General features: G+C 52.7%; 4 protein-coding genes across 4 annotated transcripts; 3 read left to right on the forward strand and 1 right to left on the reverse strand.

The window, feature by feature from the left end:
- Positions 1-750: 750 nt before the first annotated feature.
- Positions 751-3,864, forward strand: GT037_009688 (uncharacterized protein; the record flags this gene model as incomplete). The annotated part of the gene is made up of 1 exon (XM_038934735.1): positions 751-3,864. One exon carries the CDS (start codon positions 751-753, stop codon positions 3,862-3,864), a length of 3,114 nt encoding a protein of 1,037 aa, XP_038782536.1.
- Positions 3,865-4,158: 294 nt separating this feature from the next.
- On the reverse strand, positions 4,159-12,303 carry GT037_009689 (epidermal growth factor-like type 3; the record flags this gene model as incomplete). The annotated part of the gene is made up of 5 exons (XM_038934736.1): positions 4,159-4,356; positions 4,419-5,208; positions 5,256-6,114; positions 7,049-8,641; positions 9,735-12,303. The coding sequence occupies 5 exons, from the start codon at positions 12,301-12,303 to the stop codon at positions 4,159-4,161; spliced, it is 6,009 nt and encodes a 2,002-aa protein (XP_038782537.1).
- A 1,041-nt stretch (positions 12,304-13,344) lies between these two features.
- GT037_009690 (uncharacterized protein) lies at positions 13,345-13,656 on the forward strand (the record flags this gene model as incomplete). Its single annotated transcript, XM_038934737.1, has 1 exon — positions 13,345-13,656. The coding sequence occupies one exon, from the start codon at positions 13,345-13,347 to the stop codon at positions 13,654-13,656; it is 312 nt and encodes a 103-aa protein (XP_038782538.1).
- A 1,331-nt stretch (positions 13,657-14,987) lies between these two features.
- Positions 14,988-16,376, forward strand: GT037_009691 (uncharacterized protein; the record flags this gene model as incomplete). The annotated part of the gene is made up of 2 exons (XM_038934738.1): positions 14,988-15,005; positions 15,063-16,376. 2 exons carry the CDS (start codon positions 14,988-14,990, stop codon positions 16,374-16,376), a joined length of 1,332 nt encoding a protein of 443 aa, XP_038782539.1.
- Between the last annotated feature and the right edge of the window lie 167 nt (positions 16,377-16,543).

The raw sequence follows: 16,543 nt of genomic DNA on the forward strand, positions 1-16,543 counted from the left end.
GCGGTAACTCAGCGGCTTCAGTTCGGTGAGACATGGATGAGGGAGTAGTCGCGTCGCGATGCGAGTGGTTCGATGAACGATGACGGAATGCGGGCTATCTCCGATAACACCGAACGACTTATGGCTGGGCGCCATGCTTCGAGTGGCACCTCTCTACTTCACATGCACATGAACCTATCCACATTGCATACAATGTTCTATAGTCAGCCTTTTCCAATCAGGTCTGTGTCCACAGTTATTTTCTTTTCCAAAATATGAAGTTTGGTAGCGACTCGTCACATGGTCACCTCAATCGGTCTCAGCCGCGCTGTCGCCTTGTGTTGCCTTGAGGTTCTATTGGGTAGGTGCGACTCTGTGCATATCCGTAGTTAGGCATTACCCGTCGTTCTCATTTCCTGTGAGCCTTCTTGGAGCACAGCTTGGAAATTGTCAGTCTATTTCTTCGTCACTTCGCCATTCACTACGCATAAGGGCTATCAGCGTTCACCGGCCGCAGCACGTGCTTAAGGTGACTGCGCCTCAGCCTCACCTGACTTGGTCGTTCGTACACCACACTGAAACTAGGTATACACGCTTACACCACATTCCCTGGTCGCACTTATTGCCAGCGCTCAACCACCTCGCTGGGTCGTATTCACGATTAACGATCAGCACTAATGCAATAACATATCTCCAAGGCCTACATCATCGATCTAACTTTACGGAGCCTTGAGATAGCATCTTATTGCTAGTGCAAGAAGTGAGTCAAGCATGGAAACACGAGAGGAACCGATGGACGGCCCTAAGAAAGGACAAGCAAAGGGGCAGTTTTCTGCCTCTGAGCCCACCCACGATAACTCGGCTGCAACTGCCAGCGGGTCAGACTGGAGACCTGTCAAGGATGATGGAAGAGTCGCACACTACCAGGAAGAAACGCCAACGAACTACGTCACCCTTAATACTTTTGAGGACCTCACGGCTCACCTTAAGACGACGAAATGTCGCATCTGCAAGGAACCGTTCTTTACTTCGGAGCTTGACATTCGTCGTTTGTTCCAGGATTGGGCGGATGGCGCGGTAGATGAACTGTCCTGCAACGTTCGATGCAGTAACTGCAACACGCGCTCATGCATTGCATGCGAGCCAGAACCCTTCACAAGACCTTCTAGGATCGTGTCTCAATCTAGCAAACAATGCGTCTCGTGGTGCTGCGTTGGCGGTCGGTTATTTCTTATATGGGCACTCCTTTGTGGATTCGACCGGCACATCTGGGAATCTAGGGATGTCGGAAAGATTTCGAAGCAATCCAAGCTGGAGCCAAAGGCGCGTAAGACGGCTAGCAAGCCCACCCGCGGTGGTGCTGTAGGCCTAGGGGGTGGTCATGGAACTCCGGCGGGCCACATGCCTCGTGGTATGGGGTATGGAGGACATGGTTACGACATGCACGAAGAAACCGACTATGATTACGACACCGGTGAACTTGAGGAAGGCGACGACAGCGGCAACTTTGATGGTCCGGAGTTTGTGACAAGCGAAGCTAAGGGCTCCGAGCACAACTTAGGACACGTCTTGAACTCGAAAGAACCGGCGTCTCCAAAGCCCAAGAAGGAGACCAAGATTTCAAGAGCCCGAAAGACACAGATACGCGAAGATGTCTTCTGTGAAATGGTTCTGGGCTTCTTAACAGATCTGCTTCCGAGCCTCGAGCGAGAAACCTGCTTTGATTTCGATCCTCCTGAGGCTGTTCTGGAAATGCTCCGCAACAGCAAGATTCTTCAATACTGTGCAGAGTTACTCCGCAACGACTCATTGGCCGACATTATGAAGCGCAGAACTCTCTACCAGACTCTGTTCACCTTCTTGATGAACGTGGGGTCACATAGCGAAACGAGTGCGGCTCTCTTTGGCCCTCGTTTTGTGCGTCCCGAGATGGTAGATCTTCTCACATTATCGTTCTGCGCTGCTGCACCCGATTTGAGAGAAAGCGTTTCTGTTCTCGCAGAATGCCTACGTAATCTCACTACTCAGAGTGCTATGATCCTCCTGAGCGCTAAGAACAATGAGGAGGACTTCAACAATCAAGAAGGCCAGCAAATGCTGTGGATCTGTAGTAATATTTCAGCCCTTTCACAATTTATCAAGGATAACACCCCCGCAGAAGCTGGTGGCGAAAAGGGCAAGGAGGCTGCAGTAGTCCTTGAGGACCTTGCTATGGGAGAAGTGGAGGAGAACTTGATCAAACAGACTCATCATTATTACAAACAGGCGAAGAAACTTGACTTTTCCCGTCCGGGGAGGTTCAAGCGACTAGTTACGGAGATGACAACGCTGCAAACGGGCCTTCCGCCAGGTATCTTTGTACGCTATTGTGAGAACAGGCCAGACATTCTCAAGTGCGTCATCACTGGACCTGTTGGAACGCCGTATGAAAACGGCCTTTTTGAATTCGACTTCTTCTGTACCACGGATTTCCCCCATACTCCTCCACTAGTCAACTTCAAAGGAACAGCAGGCGGTCGTATATCCATCAATCCAAATCTCTACGCCGATGGCAAGGTCTGCTTGTCCCTTCTCGGTACATGGTCTGGTGAGCCCTGGAGTGCTAGCGAGTCAACGTTACTGCAAGTCTTGATATCGATACAGGCAATGATACTGTGTGAGGAGCCGTGGTACAACGAGCCAGGAAGAGAGGCCGGCTACACTCGCAGTCTCAATAGTCCTTCGGCATTGTACAACGAGAAGATTCGCGAGCATACTGTACGTACTGCGATTCTAGCTTGGCTCGACAAACCGCCGCCACTATGGGAGGACGTAGTCGATCATCACTTTAGGAAACATGGCAATGCCATCCTCAAGACAGTGGAAGAGTGGACCAAGAACAAGATGAGTGGTACGAAGAAGCCCCGCCCTGAAACCAATCCTATCGACGATGAACTATACGACTATGATGAGATCTTTGCTGTTGCCCGAGGCCGAACTGTCACTTCAGAAGATATGGGTACTATGCTGCCCAAGCTACACACTGCTTTGAAGGAGCAGTATGGGGCCACATTCGAAGTCACGTATGTGCCACCTGTAGAAAAGTCGACTCCACCGCCACCAACTTCAAGGAGACCAAAACCCTCGTCATCGTTGTGGCCGACAGCCGGATCTCTACAATTTGATGTTGGGCTGAGTGCCTCGGGAGCGCCGCTTCCAGGGTCCACACCGCCGGCATTGGCTCCACCATCATCACTCAGCCCGTCACTTGGTGTGGCTAGTTCGATAGAATCAGATCAGCATCAGCTTGCTGCCGCTGCCGCTGCTGGACGTGGTGGCTACACTCAAGGCATGGGCCGCGGAGCATTCTCGGATGGGGACTCCGTTCTCGGCTACACCCTATACAACTGGGATGGAGGCGTGGCGACGCCGAACACGCAGAGTGAATCTTCTATGGGAAACTCTTCCGGTGCTCCTAGGTATGACACCAGGTCGACTACCCGTGGGCGCGGCGAGTACGGTAGCAATTCGAGCGCCCGCGGGGGGCGGGGAGGTTCCCCCCTCGGTCCTTCACTGCTTTCATCTGGCGCCGACATCGATGTGGGTAGTGGTCGAGGTCGAGGTCATACAATGCTGGGTTATGGAGGCTTTGGTCGTGGTCATGGGCCTGGGGAGGGACATGCGCAGGGTGGTCAGGCGCCTTCATCTGCTCCCTTCTCTCCCCCAACTCCCGCCCACTTCGGTCGTGGACGAGGTGCAGCTCCTCCGGACGACTATTTGACCATGGGAGATACGATGCATGTGACTCGTGGTCGGGGCTTCACCAATGGTCGTGGCGGACGAGGCGGCCGCGGTGGACGCGGGCGGGGTAGAGGTCGTGGCGGTCGAGGAGAGGGCGGATCTTAGAGAGGAGCTGATGTGGAATGGCATGATTGCTACTTGAGATGAGGGGTTGTATCTGCCTATCAATAGGGTCGCAAGGCATAAGCCATAGCACTCTTCACATCACGTAGATGGGACCACTAGTAATCGGTAGTAAGCATGGTGCAATGTAGGTAGTAATTGATGCGTTCAGAAAGATATCGGCAGGCCTTGCACAACGGTGTGTGCTCATACCAACATACCCGGATACACACATCCATCCCATAGCAAAAGCACTATCCAAACACCGCAGCAGATGCACGCTGGAAAAACCCACGATTACAACATGACCAAGCCAATACCACCCATGTGGTCCTTGCTTGACTGGTTCCGGCCATCAATGCCACCCGGTATCGGCGCAGCACGGTAGTTGTACAGATAGTAGTGCAGCGAGCCGTCTCCGGCGCCGAAGCGTTGTTCCTCGAGGAACAGCGGGTTGTCAAGGAGTGTGAGAGCGTTGAAGACGTCAAAGTCGGCCTGGTCACAGCATGTCAGTAGAGGTTTGGGTTATCGGACAGCAACGAGGTGGAGTGCTTTACCTTCTTGGCCAAGATCAACGCGTCCTTCATCAACAGGTTCAGTCGCTGCTTGAGCTTCGTCTTGTCCTTGTCCTCCTTCTCAAACGCGACTTCTGTGCCATAGTAGAACAAGTACGCTGCCTTGATGGTGTTGTGCTTCTTGTTACCGATGACCGTACTCTCCAGGTTGTAGAAAGAGAAGTAGTCGGTGATCTTATGAGTGTCGGGATCCTCGACAACATAGCTCCATACAACCTGTTCCTTGGGCTTCTCCTTTGGCGCCATCCAGTGCTCGAACTCGGTCTTGTTGAAGACTTGTGCCATATCCATGCGCGCTAGGTATCGCTTAAGAAGATCGACAGCTGCGTCCACATCCTTGGCCTCCATCTCGCGGAGTCCAGGGGTAGCTGTGGTATCTGGGAGCTTGTATCGTACAATTTGACGTGTCTTGGTGCTACCATGGGGGAGAGGGGAGAAACCGACATCATATAGCTTCTCCCAGTCGATGGCGCGGTGGAAGTAGCGAGCTGTCGATACGGGAGTAGGTAGCAGAGACCCAACGGTATATACCGCTTGGAATGTGCCCTCGACGTAACAGCGGCGGGTGATCTCCTTGATGAGGACGGGTGCTAATCGCTTAGAGCGGAGCTTCTTGTGGACACAGAGGAAGTTGACTTCAGAGCAGTTGAGAACTTTGTCGCGTACTCGCATCTGTATTGGGATACCGGAGATGAATGCGACGAGCTTGCCTGAGGCGGTTGCGCGGACACCGACGTGCCATTCCTTCTTCCAGCCTGGTGCTTTCAGGGCCCTGCTTGCGTTAGCGGAAGTCGTCCATGGCAGCACGCGATTGCCTACCAGTTCAAGAATGATGGCGAGTATTTGAATCGGAAGGTCGCGTCCTTGTCTTCAACGTAGTGGTTTGTGAGTAGCTCATAGACCTCCTCGAGCTGCTTTTCGTCTTCCAGGTCCATCGTCACCCACTCAAAACCGGGGTACATGGGACTTGGGTTCTTGTCCACCTCGTCGATCTTGATCTCCTTGATGGGTCCGTCCTTGATCTTTTCCTTGTTGGCCATCTCCTCGAAGCTGGGCACGGGCTGCGTCTTCCAGAAGGCGTGACTGGCCATGTCCTTTTGGCTGCCTTGTGGCGCCAGACCTGTCAGCATCTCGTTGATGTTGAGCTTCTTGATCAATTGCGCCAGTTCCTCCTTGCTGTTTGCCTTGCCCTGCAACTCGTTCGCCAGGCCGGGATTGTTGGCGAGCAACATGTTCAGCGCTTCCTTTGGTAGGACGTTTCCTGCGGGCGCATTCAAGTCTGTGACGTCGCCGGCCTTGCCCTTGCCGCTGATGGCATCCTTCATCTTGCGCTTCCTGCTCTTCTTCTTCTTTTCTGACGCCCCCTCTGCGCCTTCTACTGTCTCGGTCGCGTCATCGCCGCTCTCGTCTGCCGATTCCGCTTCTGCCTGCTTGCTCGATTCGGCGACAACCTCGGCGGCCGCTTGCGACGTCGCGTCCGGGTCTGACACCTTTGAGTTTTCCTGAGGCATAGTGGAGAGGTATAGGTGGTGTCGGCGGTTATGCGGCGAGGTGTGGCTGTTGAGTGTTGACTGCCAGCTCAGGAACAGGTAATTGAGAGCACTGCGAGCTGCTTGAGTGGGGCACATGGAGGGGCTGTCGCGTCGCACTTGCCCTGCACCCTCATCATCACCACAACCTCATTTGCATTCTGCTGAGAGGCGCAGACGTCAATTTACACTTGGAGAAACATGTAGTTCAAAGTCTGATTCCACAAAGCAAAAAGGACAAGTAATTGGGTATCTTTCCAGCCAAACTCCAAAACACCCCTCGAGCATCCAGTTACATCTGAAAAGCAACATACGCCAAACTCGTAAAAACTCAAAAGGTATCATACAGAAGAAAGGTAGATCAATAGATCTGGGAAACATCGTGCAGAACAAACTCAAAAGATACCATCGCATCCAAAATCTTCAACACCGACTCCACCTCTTTCCCCCCTTGCGCTATTCCACTCAAGCACCCCTGCTTGCACCCACCCTCCCAGCCTCCGTCACTTGCTTCTCACTTTTCATCCCACAAAGCACCACGCACCTATCCGACCACCGAACACAGATAAAACGTGAACAAGTCTACCCTCAAACCCCTCAATCCTTCAGAACGGGACTTTTCAGTCGCTCAGGCACCGCGGACGGACTATACCTGCTGCATGGGATTGGTGAGAAGCTGTTTGAAAGACATTTGTGTGCACTACAACTACACTGTCTCGGCTTCAGTAAAGGGTTGGGCTAGGCTTGTCTATGTTCAATCATGGTTCAAGTGGAAGGGGAAGGGGTAGTGGTGAGATGGTCCGCGAGAATCGGTGATGGATGATGGTAACAGTAGGTATTTTTTGGAGTGTTCGAGTGGCGTTGGCGCGCGGTGGGAATTCCGTCTTGTTGATGCTGTTCCTCTCTTCTCCGTCTGTATCTTTAGTTGGAGTGTTCACATTTCTACCAGTGCCTAGGCAAAGTTCCTTGTGAGCGGGAGGTAGATCGACCGGGGCGCAGGCTCATCAGTCAGGAATGGATCAGCCGTCCACTCGCTCATCCTTGGGAACGAAGCCGCTTTGTGCTGACGAAGTGGCGAAGCACCAAACTGCATTCCAGCGACGAACTTGACGATCTCGTCCCGTTCGAAAGGAACAAACTTGGCTTCCATAGCCGCGGCGACATCATCAACCTTGGGTCCCCATATATCCAAAGTGCGGACGTTGACCTGGGCGCACTTGGCGAGGATGCTGAGGGAACTGCGGTAATCCTTGTAAACAGTCATGTTACCTCGATCGAGGACCTGAAGAAACTCTGGGCTCCGGATGGTTTGGCTGACGGCGCTGTAGAATGCGATGACGTCTTCGGTATGTGAGCGTGACGCATCTTTGTCTTCCAAGGCTGCTTGATATGCAAGAAGCAGCATAGCGGTCTGGGTCCAGTCGTAGGTCGCTGTTTTGCAATAAGCCTCGTGGACTTTGTTTCCATAGGCCTCCGCCTCGTCTTTCGTCAAATCGTCAGGTAGTGGTGTGTTCAAATAACGGAGGCAAGAACGATTGAGGGCGGCTTTGCCCATTGCGAGCACGACCCAAACCATACCGAGAAATGTCTTGAGAAGCTCCAAGGCCACGGAGCAGATGGTACAAACGCCCTTCAAAAAGGTCACATAGCCTGCTTTCCAGATTTTCCAAGAGACATCTTCATTTTCAAGGCCGAAACAAACTTGCGCCGTGACTCGCAAAGCGTCCAGCGTGTGTGGTATGATTTGCTTCCATGATCGGATACGGAGCTTGATCACGACAATGATCAAGTTCCAAAAGAAGAATAGGAGGTCTGTCCCGATGGCCTTGAATATCTGGGACCAGGTCACCGGGTTTGGGTAAGTATCGTAAAGGTCCGGGAAAAGACATTCTCCGATGGTGATTACGGATATATGTCGTTCAAATATCTTGTCGATGTGACGCTTGCTTGTTCGGCCTTCGTACCAGTCGTGTGCTTGTCTAGTGAACCACTGTCCTACACCATTCACGACCGTCTTGACAAACCTCCAACAAAGGAGAGGGATGCTCTTAACGGGTGGTAGTTGCGTGTGAACGATGAGAATAAGTGGGTACGACAGGAAGGTACTGAAGATTCTTGGCCATACGATGTATCCTTCTGACCATCTGAACCAGTAGTCGGTGAGCAAACAAAACCAACCCAGGAGCAAACCTGCATATCCAATGCGGCATCCAGTGTGCTGGAAGGAAGCATTAATAACTGGGAGGACCTGGCCGAGGCTCCGCATGGCGCGGCCTTTGCCCATGGCGAAGACAGTGGCCCACCAAGCCATGATGGTGACAGCAAAGATGGTGGCGAGGAATACAACGAAGTCAAGCTTGGAGTAATGGGGTACTACCATCGCGTGCGCAGTGGACACGCGATTCTGAGCGCTGTAGCGGGACTCACTGTGGTCAGGCGAGGAGGACTTGTAGGGATTGAGCCTAGGACGACTAGACTTAGGGACGGGAGTGGAGGAGATAGTGGGAATAGCGTGAGTGATGGCAGTGGCGGGGATACCGACTGTCTCGGTGACAGTGACAGTTGGCAAGATGAAAGGCGCTTCGAGCACTAGATGAGTGACGACGACAGCCTCGATGTTGGAGGTAGGAACCGTGGATTTGAACCACGGAACCACACCGAACAAGGCGGGTAAGACTTTGAACGCCCACATAGTGTTGACGGTTGTCGCGATGCACTATCAGGGCGAATGGAACGGCGAGAGCCGAATTGGCGAAGTGGATGGACTTGTCGCAGTTGCAAAGTAAAGAGGTGTAAGATAGACAGACCCAGTGGCGATTGATTGAGTGTGATGTGTTGTCGATGTGTGTGATTCTGTCAGTCGCTGTGCGTGGAAGGAGGATCGCAGAGTTAGAGGGGCGTGGATTTAATGTGTAGACGCGACAGTTTAGCGCGATTAGGTCTGCAGCGTGACCAATTTTTGGACCCTTTTTGGATCGTGAAGGTGGGAGGTGGGGGACCTTAAGCGGGAGTGCAAGGTTCTGATGGGTAGAGCGTCGGCAGGCTCCATGTTGGGGAGGTTTGGGTTGAGGTGAAAGGGGAAAGTCGCGGAAGGCCGACGAAGAGATATCAGGGGAACACGACAACACCTAATAGCGACCATAGTATAGCGGAGAGAGCATCAGCACACTTACCGCGATTTAGCTGTACATCAGCGATGGAAATCGGAGCCTGATACGTTGTTGGTATCTTACATAGGTCTGCGGTCGTTACCCGTATTTATCAGTCACCCAGCATCTTCACTGTTCACATGTATCAAGACGCCTGGAGGCTTGGACTAGCTTTGTAGTTTTGTCACATCAATCTAAGTGCTATGGTATTTGTGCTATGCTACTCACTATCCTTTTCGCTAATAGATCAAGACTGCCGTTTATATCCAACTCCACCATCGGGTATTTTCCACCAACCATAACAAAACAAACATTAGATCCAGTCCATCGGTCATGACAATGCGTCCACGGGACGGGTATAAGAGGAAAACATTGTGTTAATGATAGTGAACGAAAGGAAAAAGAGACACGCCAGCGCTGTGCTGATCCACGGGCACACACCAGCCCTTTGATATCGTACAAAGATATTGAACAAGATCTGAATGTAATGAAAACGGAGATACTACCTGGTTTGATGAAAAATGTAAAAAGGGTATCGCTATGCTGGGAAAGGCAAAATTCCAAATCTAACCGATGTCGCGAAACGATAGATGATGCTTAAGAGGATGAAGGCGGCGCACGTATCGTGGTGCCGTTCTGAAACTTGATCGTGAAGTTGACAAGGTCCAAATCGAAAGGACCAACATCAACACTACCACCGTCTGCATTCCCGTTGCGATCGTTTGTGAGCAGTGTTTGAATTGACTCCTGTGCGTTCGCGGCAACGTCCAGGTCCTTGCTTTCCTGGAGCGCAAGGAGTACAGCTACACGAGCAAAGTCGAGAGCACTGATGTTGCTTGAGATAGGTTGTGTTATGATGGTTTCAGCTTTGGATGTGCTCTCGTCACTCGAAGCCCCAGCTTGGCTAACCTGGCCCACGGTCTGGCGCTTGGCTTGTTGACCAGGAGCTTGCGCAGGATGGGGATGGTGAAGTACTGGTAATGTACGTGACGGGTGGAGCGTAGACTTCAGATCCATCGAGTGGAGACGATGCGGAACAGAACGAGAGGCAAGCCCATTGAATGTGATGAGGGCATTTTCGGCAGCGCAACTCAGAGACAGTTGAGAGAACAGCGCCAGCACGCGTGTGCCGTCCAAAGGGATATTGAACTTGGGAGCGGTGGCCTCAAGAAGGCGAGGAATGCCGGAGCCCATGGTCGCGTTGTTAGCAGTGCCGGCAAGGTTAGTTGTGGTGCACCCGGTCGCATCATCGTTCGTGCATGTACTTCCCGTGAAGCCATTGATGCATACGCAATTGCATGATCGGTCAGAATTCAGGATCGCGATACCGCCATTCTGACAGGTGATGAGACCGTTGCATTGCTCGTTGCCTTGGCCCGGACCAGACGTGGGAAGTGGTTGAGCAGGAGAGTTGGTGTTGCTCATGTTGTTGTTGCCTCCGGTGTTGGGGCCTTGGGTTTCTTGAGCGGCAGGAGTGTTGTTGACTCCTTTGTTCATGTTTGGTATGACGACTAGGACTACTGGGATGACGACTGCAGCAGCGATGATAACCAGTAAGACTATCAGGAGCGTAATGAATGTCCATAACGGCATACCACAGCATCGTCGGCGAGGCTTTTGTTTTTCGTTACTCAATCCAGAGTCTGTGACACCATTGCGCGAATAGCCACCTGATGGCCATTTGGATAGACTGCCGTTCCCAAAGTTTGGAGTACCACGGCCCGAACGGTTGGGTGTTTCTTGGCCAGGCGGCGGAAATGCAGCAAGCATCTCAGACAATCCGGATTGTCGGACTTGGTTCCTATCGGGAGCGCCGGTTTCCCAGAAGTCTAGACCAAGTCGACTCGCTGTGCGTCCCCGATCGAGATTTGCTGCTAGTCGTGTGGCTCTTCGGATGAGATCTGGCAAGCTTGTCAAGCTACCGCGCGCCTCGGCGTCCCGGACCGCATCCATATCGAGCCTTGCAGGCCTTCGCATACCAGCACGCTCGGCTAGTCCAGTCGGACGTAATTCCTGTTGGAGTGGTGACGCTGTTCCTGTGTAGTTTTTGCCTTTGAACATCTCCATAGTGTCCACAGAGTCTGCAGAGACGCCTCTGCTGAGAGGTGACCTCGGCATGCCTGACGGACTACCATCCCTTGCGAGAGCTGCAGCTCCTAGCCCCATGGCCCCTAAACCGATACCAACGCCATCTTTCTTTGCATCCGCTCCGTTCTTCTTGTTTCCAAAGCTGTCAATTGACTTGATGGTCATCAGCGATGGCTTAGTCCGCCTGCCCAAGCTCGCTTGCCTTACGAGTGCCGGTGATTGCTGAACGAGGCCGCTTCGGTCGTCGTGATCGGTCGGAGTCGGTGAGATGGTGCCGCGATCGCTGGTGATAGTCTCACCATCGTCCGAGTATAGGTCGTCATCAGGGTAAAAGGCCTTGTCGTCTGTGGGAAACACGTTGCTAGAGGCAAAGGATCCACGTTGTGATTGTATTCTCGAAGAGTTGTTCTCCGACTCCTCAACGATGGGTGATACATACGACATCTGTGTATAGTACGACGACGGACCTCTTCGGGAGGAAGGCGGCGGGCCTAGACTCGGAAATCGTCGGGCTTGTTGTATACTTGGCATAGGTGGTTGAGGCACAGGAAAGTCGGGTATGGATCCTATTGAAGAGTCCGAGGCTATAGATGAAGTAGTTATTGGGCGCGAGGAATGGAAAGAGCCAGGAGAGAAGGTATCGCCATTGGGATGTAGGTATCCCGGGGAGGCTGGTGAAGGGAGTTCAGGGGACAGCTGTTGGATGGGAAACTCGTCGGACACAGGTCGTGCAAACTGTGGCGGTGGTTGTAGTCTTTTTGGAGAGCGCGGTGGGATATCAGGACTGGAGTCTACCAATTCCTTGGTGATGTTCGGCAGTGGCCATTGTGGTGACGGCGAGTCTGCCTCAACATCATCTCTGCTTCCCGAGGGCGCAAGTCTTTGTGGTTTCTCGACTTGCTCTTGAGACCGCTGCGAAACAAGTTGGTTCGGTCGTCGAGGAAGACCTATTATCTTCGATGTGTCTGGGAGCTGGGTCTTCTTCTGTGCAGCCTGCATCCTCTCACGGGCCGCCCGTACTGAGCCCTTCTTCGCGTCTCCATCGTTGCTCGCATCTGTTGCACCGTATACTCCGGCGCCCAGTCTCTGGTCGTAACTCATGAATTAGATTTCGGAATGTTGACGGTAGATGTGCCACTTGACACAGGTTTGATGATGGAAGGGTATCGTGCGACGTAAGGTTCACGCCCTCGATGCGCGAAGCTGTTGATGTTGACGAGTATGCTCCAGGCAGCCTGCGGAGTGTGAGAGCGTTGACTGTGGGTCCGACTGTGCAACTACTGACGCATATGCACTTGTTGCAACACAGCTGATGGCCAATGCGAACATGTATGAAAGGCAGGCCTTGAAGTGCTCAAATCCCGGAAAGCTGGTCCAGGTACCTGAAGCAGATTGCAGGCACAGAAGTGAGTGGAGGATAGACACCAGGAACAGGACAGAATGATTTGGTACGCGTCGGTAGACAGCGGAAAGCAGCGATTCCTTGCGTGAGAGAAGCCCGATTGCCTCAGGTTTCAGGGAGTCAGGAACCAGGAGGTGAGTGATACGGCGTATCAGATGATGAGTGGCCTACAATCTCACAGATCAGAATGAGTGCCTCGCATGATCGGTGGTGCTCAAGTGGGACAACAAGGGCTCTCCCAACGAAGAGTCTACAGTAATGCAGAGTAGAACCGGACTGCTATAGTCCAAGAGCCTATGCAGCCCAGCAACAACAAGCCAAATACGACAAGAGCAGACGCAGAAGGGAGGCAGAGGGGAAGGTGTGACGTTGCCTGTTGCAGCACCGTGACGGTGATCCCAATGGGGTTTCAAAGGAAATCCATGTACGTACAGTAAGAGGTTCTCGGCCAAGTCAGACGAGGGTTGTCGGAAAGACGGGTTATCGATAGGAAGCGATGCTGGATGAATGGAGGCGGTTGAATTGATTGACAGCCGTTGGCCAAGTATATGGAATATTTACAGCGAGTAAATGCGGGGACTAAGCTACGCGGAGGTACCGAAAGTAATAAAAGAAAGTATGATAGTTAGAATGCGGCAAATCGACGTCGCTGGAGGAGCTTCGAGCTCGCGATATGGACTCAGGCCAGGATGAAATGGGAACAGTGAGGATGAGCAGAAGGCAGTCGAGGCAGCGACCACATGTCTCGCAAATACAGAGACTTTGGAGTGGCAGGCAGGGCAGATTGTGGAACACGCAAGGTTGGCATGGTTCAGAGTTTAGAAGCACAGACTAGAAGGTGTAGTGCAGGAAGCGAAGACGCCACGACATGCGCGGTCGACTCAGGGGCCTCGTACTGGTCACTTTTTAGTGAAAGCAGCATGGTGCGACAGTCGCGGGCAGCGCACACACTCCCGCCCCAGCACGAGGTGAGGAGAAGGTCCCGAGGATGCGCCCAACGTGCGACGGTGCGAGAGCGTGCGCCTTTTCGAAAACGTCCGCTGCAATGGTGATGATGACTGCAATTATGTTATCAAGGTCGCGCCCGGCGCAGGTGAGCTATTCGTGGCTGTCAGCAATCTGAGATGGTCCGGCGACGTTGAAGGATGCTTCAGATGCATGCGGCCCTGGTGTGTTTTACATAGCATCACCTTGCGTAGACGAGGCGGGCCCACGAGTCGGTCTCGAGTGTCGTCCCGGCCAAGACAGCCCATTTTAGAATTCGCGTCCTGTTCCTGCATGCATAACGCCTCATTGGGTCCAGACAATACTTCCATAGCGACTCCTACATAGGGTAGCTGCAGGAGCGCGAACCGTCGTCCTTGGGGAGGTTTTTTCAGCAGCGCGCACACACTGTCCAGACAATGCCGTCACAACCCATGTGATCGGAGAGAGGGCCGAGCCTGTAGATTGGATCAAGGGCCAAGATCGATGTCTCTTTTTGTGAGACTCAGCGAATGAGCGCAGGATTGAGATTAAATGACATACAGAACCGCAGTGTCCGTGAGGGCGGGATCAGAGTGGACAGAGCGGTGCCCGCTGGCTTGCAATCAACGTGAGGCGCCCCTAGATAGCGATCGACAAGCGAGATCCAGCGGCCTTGGTGTGCCGATTACGCCGTCCCGCGTATCGTGGTACTGAACCTGAACCTTGAAGAAATTCGTGGAGTATCGTAAGGCTGACTTTATCCAGCAATTACCGTTAAAGTTTTTACAAAGTTTGGTACTTGGCCGTTGGGCAGGCACGCGGCTCGTCTCAACACGTGAAGCCAGCCTGCCGGAGATGATGAGCAAAAAAAGAAACATCCCGCAAACGCCTCTTATCGACTTGATTCGAGCGAGGTGCTCTGTGCATACGGAATCGCGGTCATCGCTACCAGATACTGCGAAGACCCTCTGTAGCCTCCACCTGTACCTGCGTCCTCCCGAGGTGCCTGTTCTGCATGCGTCATCCTCTCGCGACTCGCGACTCCACTAGCAGTCAATGTGTTCTGACTATTGAATCCTCCGGAAAAATGATCACACCCCACACATGTGCGATTCATTGTTGTCGTAGTTGTGTCTGCAATCTTGCTATGCGCTTGTGCTACAACAACATGGTGGGGAAGCAACTACTAGTGCACAGTTGACAGGCATGACGGGTGACTGCAGCAAATGGGAGCGTTGGTGTAGCTCCTGCACGTCTCCCATAAAAACGCCAGCCACAAGGTCGTGTACTACTGCTGAAGCCATCCTCGAGTCATCTTTGTGCAACCTCTCGGACCCACGCGGAATCTGGACTCAAGCATGCCGAGACGTCTCGAATAGCCATGAGAGACAATAGGGAAACCGCGCAGCCGATCAATATGGCCTCTCCTCAGCAAGTTCGTGGAGGGTTGATGAGTCGGACATCGTTTACTTGTTACTTAACTATATTGTAGGGGATTGTCAAAGGACGCAGTTCCACAACCCGCGATCCTGTCACACCTAGTCCGGGCTCCATACGTCTGCTCCTGCATGTCGACAGCGTGAAGGGCTCTCCAGATGGTGGCATAGCTCTTGAACCGTCAGATGGCGCACACACCAGTTTGACTACAAACAACATCTTCACCGACCATGGTTTTGCACAGCCAATACGGGTTGCCCCAAAGCTACTAGGGCCAGATGACTTTCTGAATTCGCCTACCAAACAGGCAAACATTCGGGTCCGGCGAGCGAACAATGGTTCAACACTGCTGCAATCCCCAGCTCGTGCGGAACATGCTGCACGGATGAGACAGATCTTCGAGGACGCCAGTCGTGACCGCATATCGCCTCAGAGTGGGCAGAGTGTATTATACCCCCAATTGCCAAATATCTCAAGGAAAGCGTCACCAACAAGGGAGTACGACGGAGATGAACGACACTGTACTCTCACATCATCTCCGAAACGTCCTTCGGAGTCTTTGTGCTTATCGACAAGCTCATCTCGGATAGTACAACATAAGCTACAGCTAAAGAGCCCTCATATATCCGAGCAGAGTTCAGAGTCGTGGTCCGATGACTCAGGTTACTTCATTGCGGGCTCTCGAAGCCGCACTTTCAGTCTCACTGGCCCGCCTAGGGACCGAATCAACGACTGGCTAACAAACGTAGCTGAAAGCGAATGGAATACACCCACTGTGAAAGATGAGATGGAATGCCAGTCCAGCAGTTTCTTATCACTACTACCACCACCCCCTAAACTCACTGACATCGATCTCCTCCATAAGAGTGCCGAACAGTTGCCCACTCCAATCTGCGACGCAACTATACAAGACCCGTTCCTTGATTTCGACACTAATCCACGTACCCCCTCACTATTCAAGTCTCTTCCCGCACGGCGGTTTCCTAACACATCTTCGTCCAAACCTCTCACAACTCAAACTCAAGCTCAGTCTACGGAAACCGTCACTGTCCGCTCCCGCAACTCCCCAGCAAGACAGTCAATCATCGAAGACGGCGGCGTCCAACTCAGCCTTCTTAGTCCCAACGTGTGCATCGAACGCGGTCCCACGCGCTATCATTCTGCGCGTACATCACCAATAAAGGAAAGGCGAGTCAGGCGGTACAACGAGAATAGGAATGAGGATGGCGGCATCGAGCTGGCACAGACAGAGGCAGGAGTACAGGACAGTCCGCTTGCGCCATGCAAGATCGGTGCCGGGACTAGGTTCCAACATCCTAGACATGGTGTACGAGGTTTTGGGGGGGTTGGTCGATATCTGGAGCAGTAAGGAGTTCCAGACGGCGATTTTCCAGTAAGTTCTGAATAATGGCAGAAGGGTGTTGAGGACTAGGAGGAATCAATACTGGTGCAGGCATCGCTTTTACATTTCGCCAGAGAAAATCATCAACGCTGCAGAAGAGTTGGATAACATAATAGAATAGAGTGGAGCATATG

The sequence above is a fragment of the Alternaria burnsii genome (assembly GCF_013036055.1).
Source record: "Alternaria burnsii strain CBS107.38 chromosome Unknown 725, whole genome shotgun sequence".
NCBI lineage: Eukaryota > Fungi > Ascomycota > Dothideomycetes > Pleosporales > Pleosporaceae > Alternaria > Alternaria burnsii.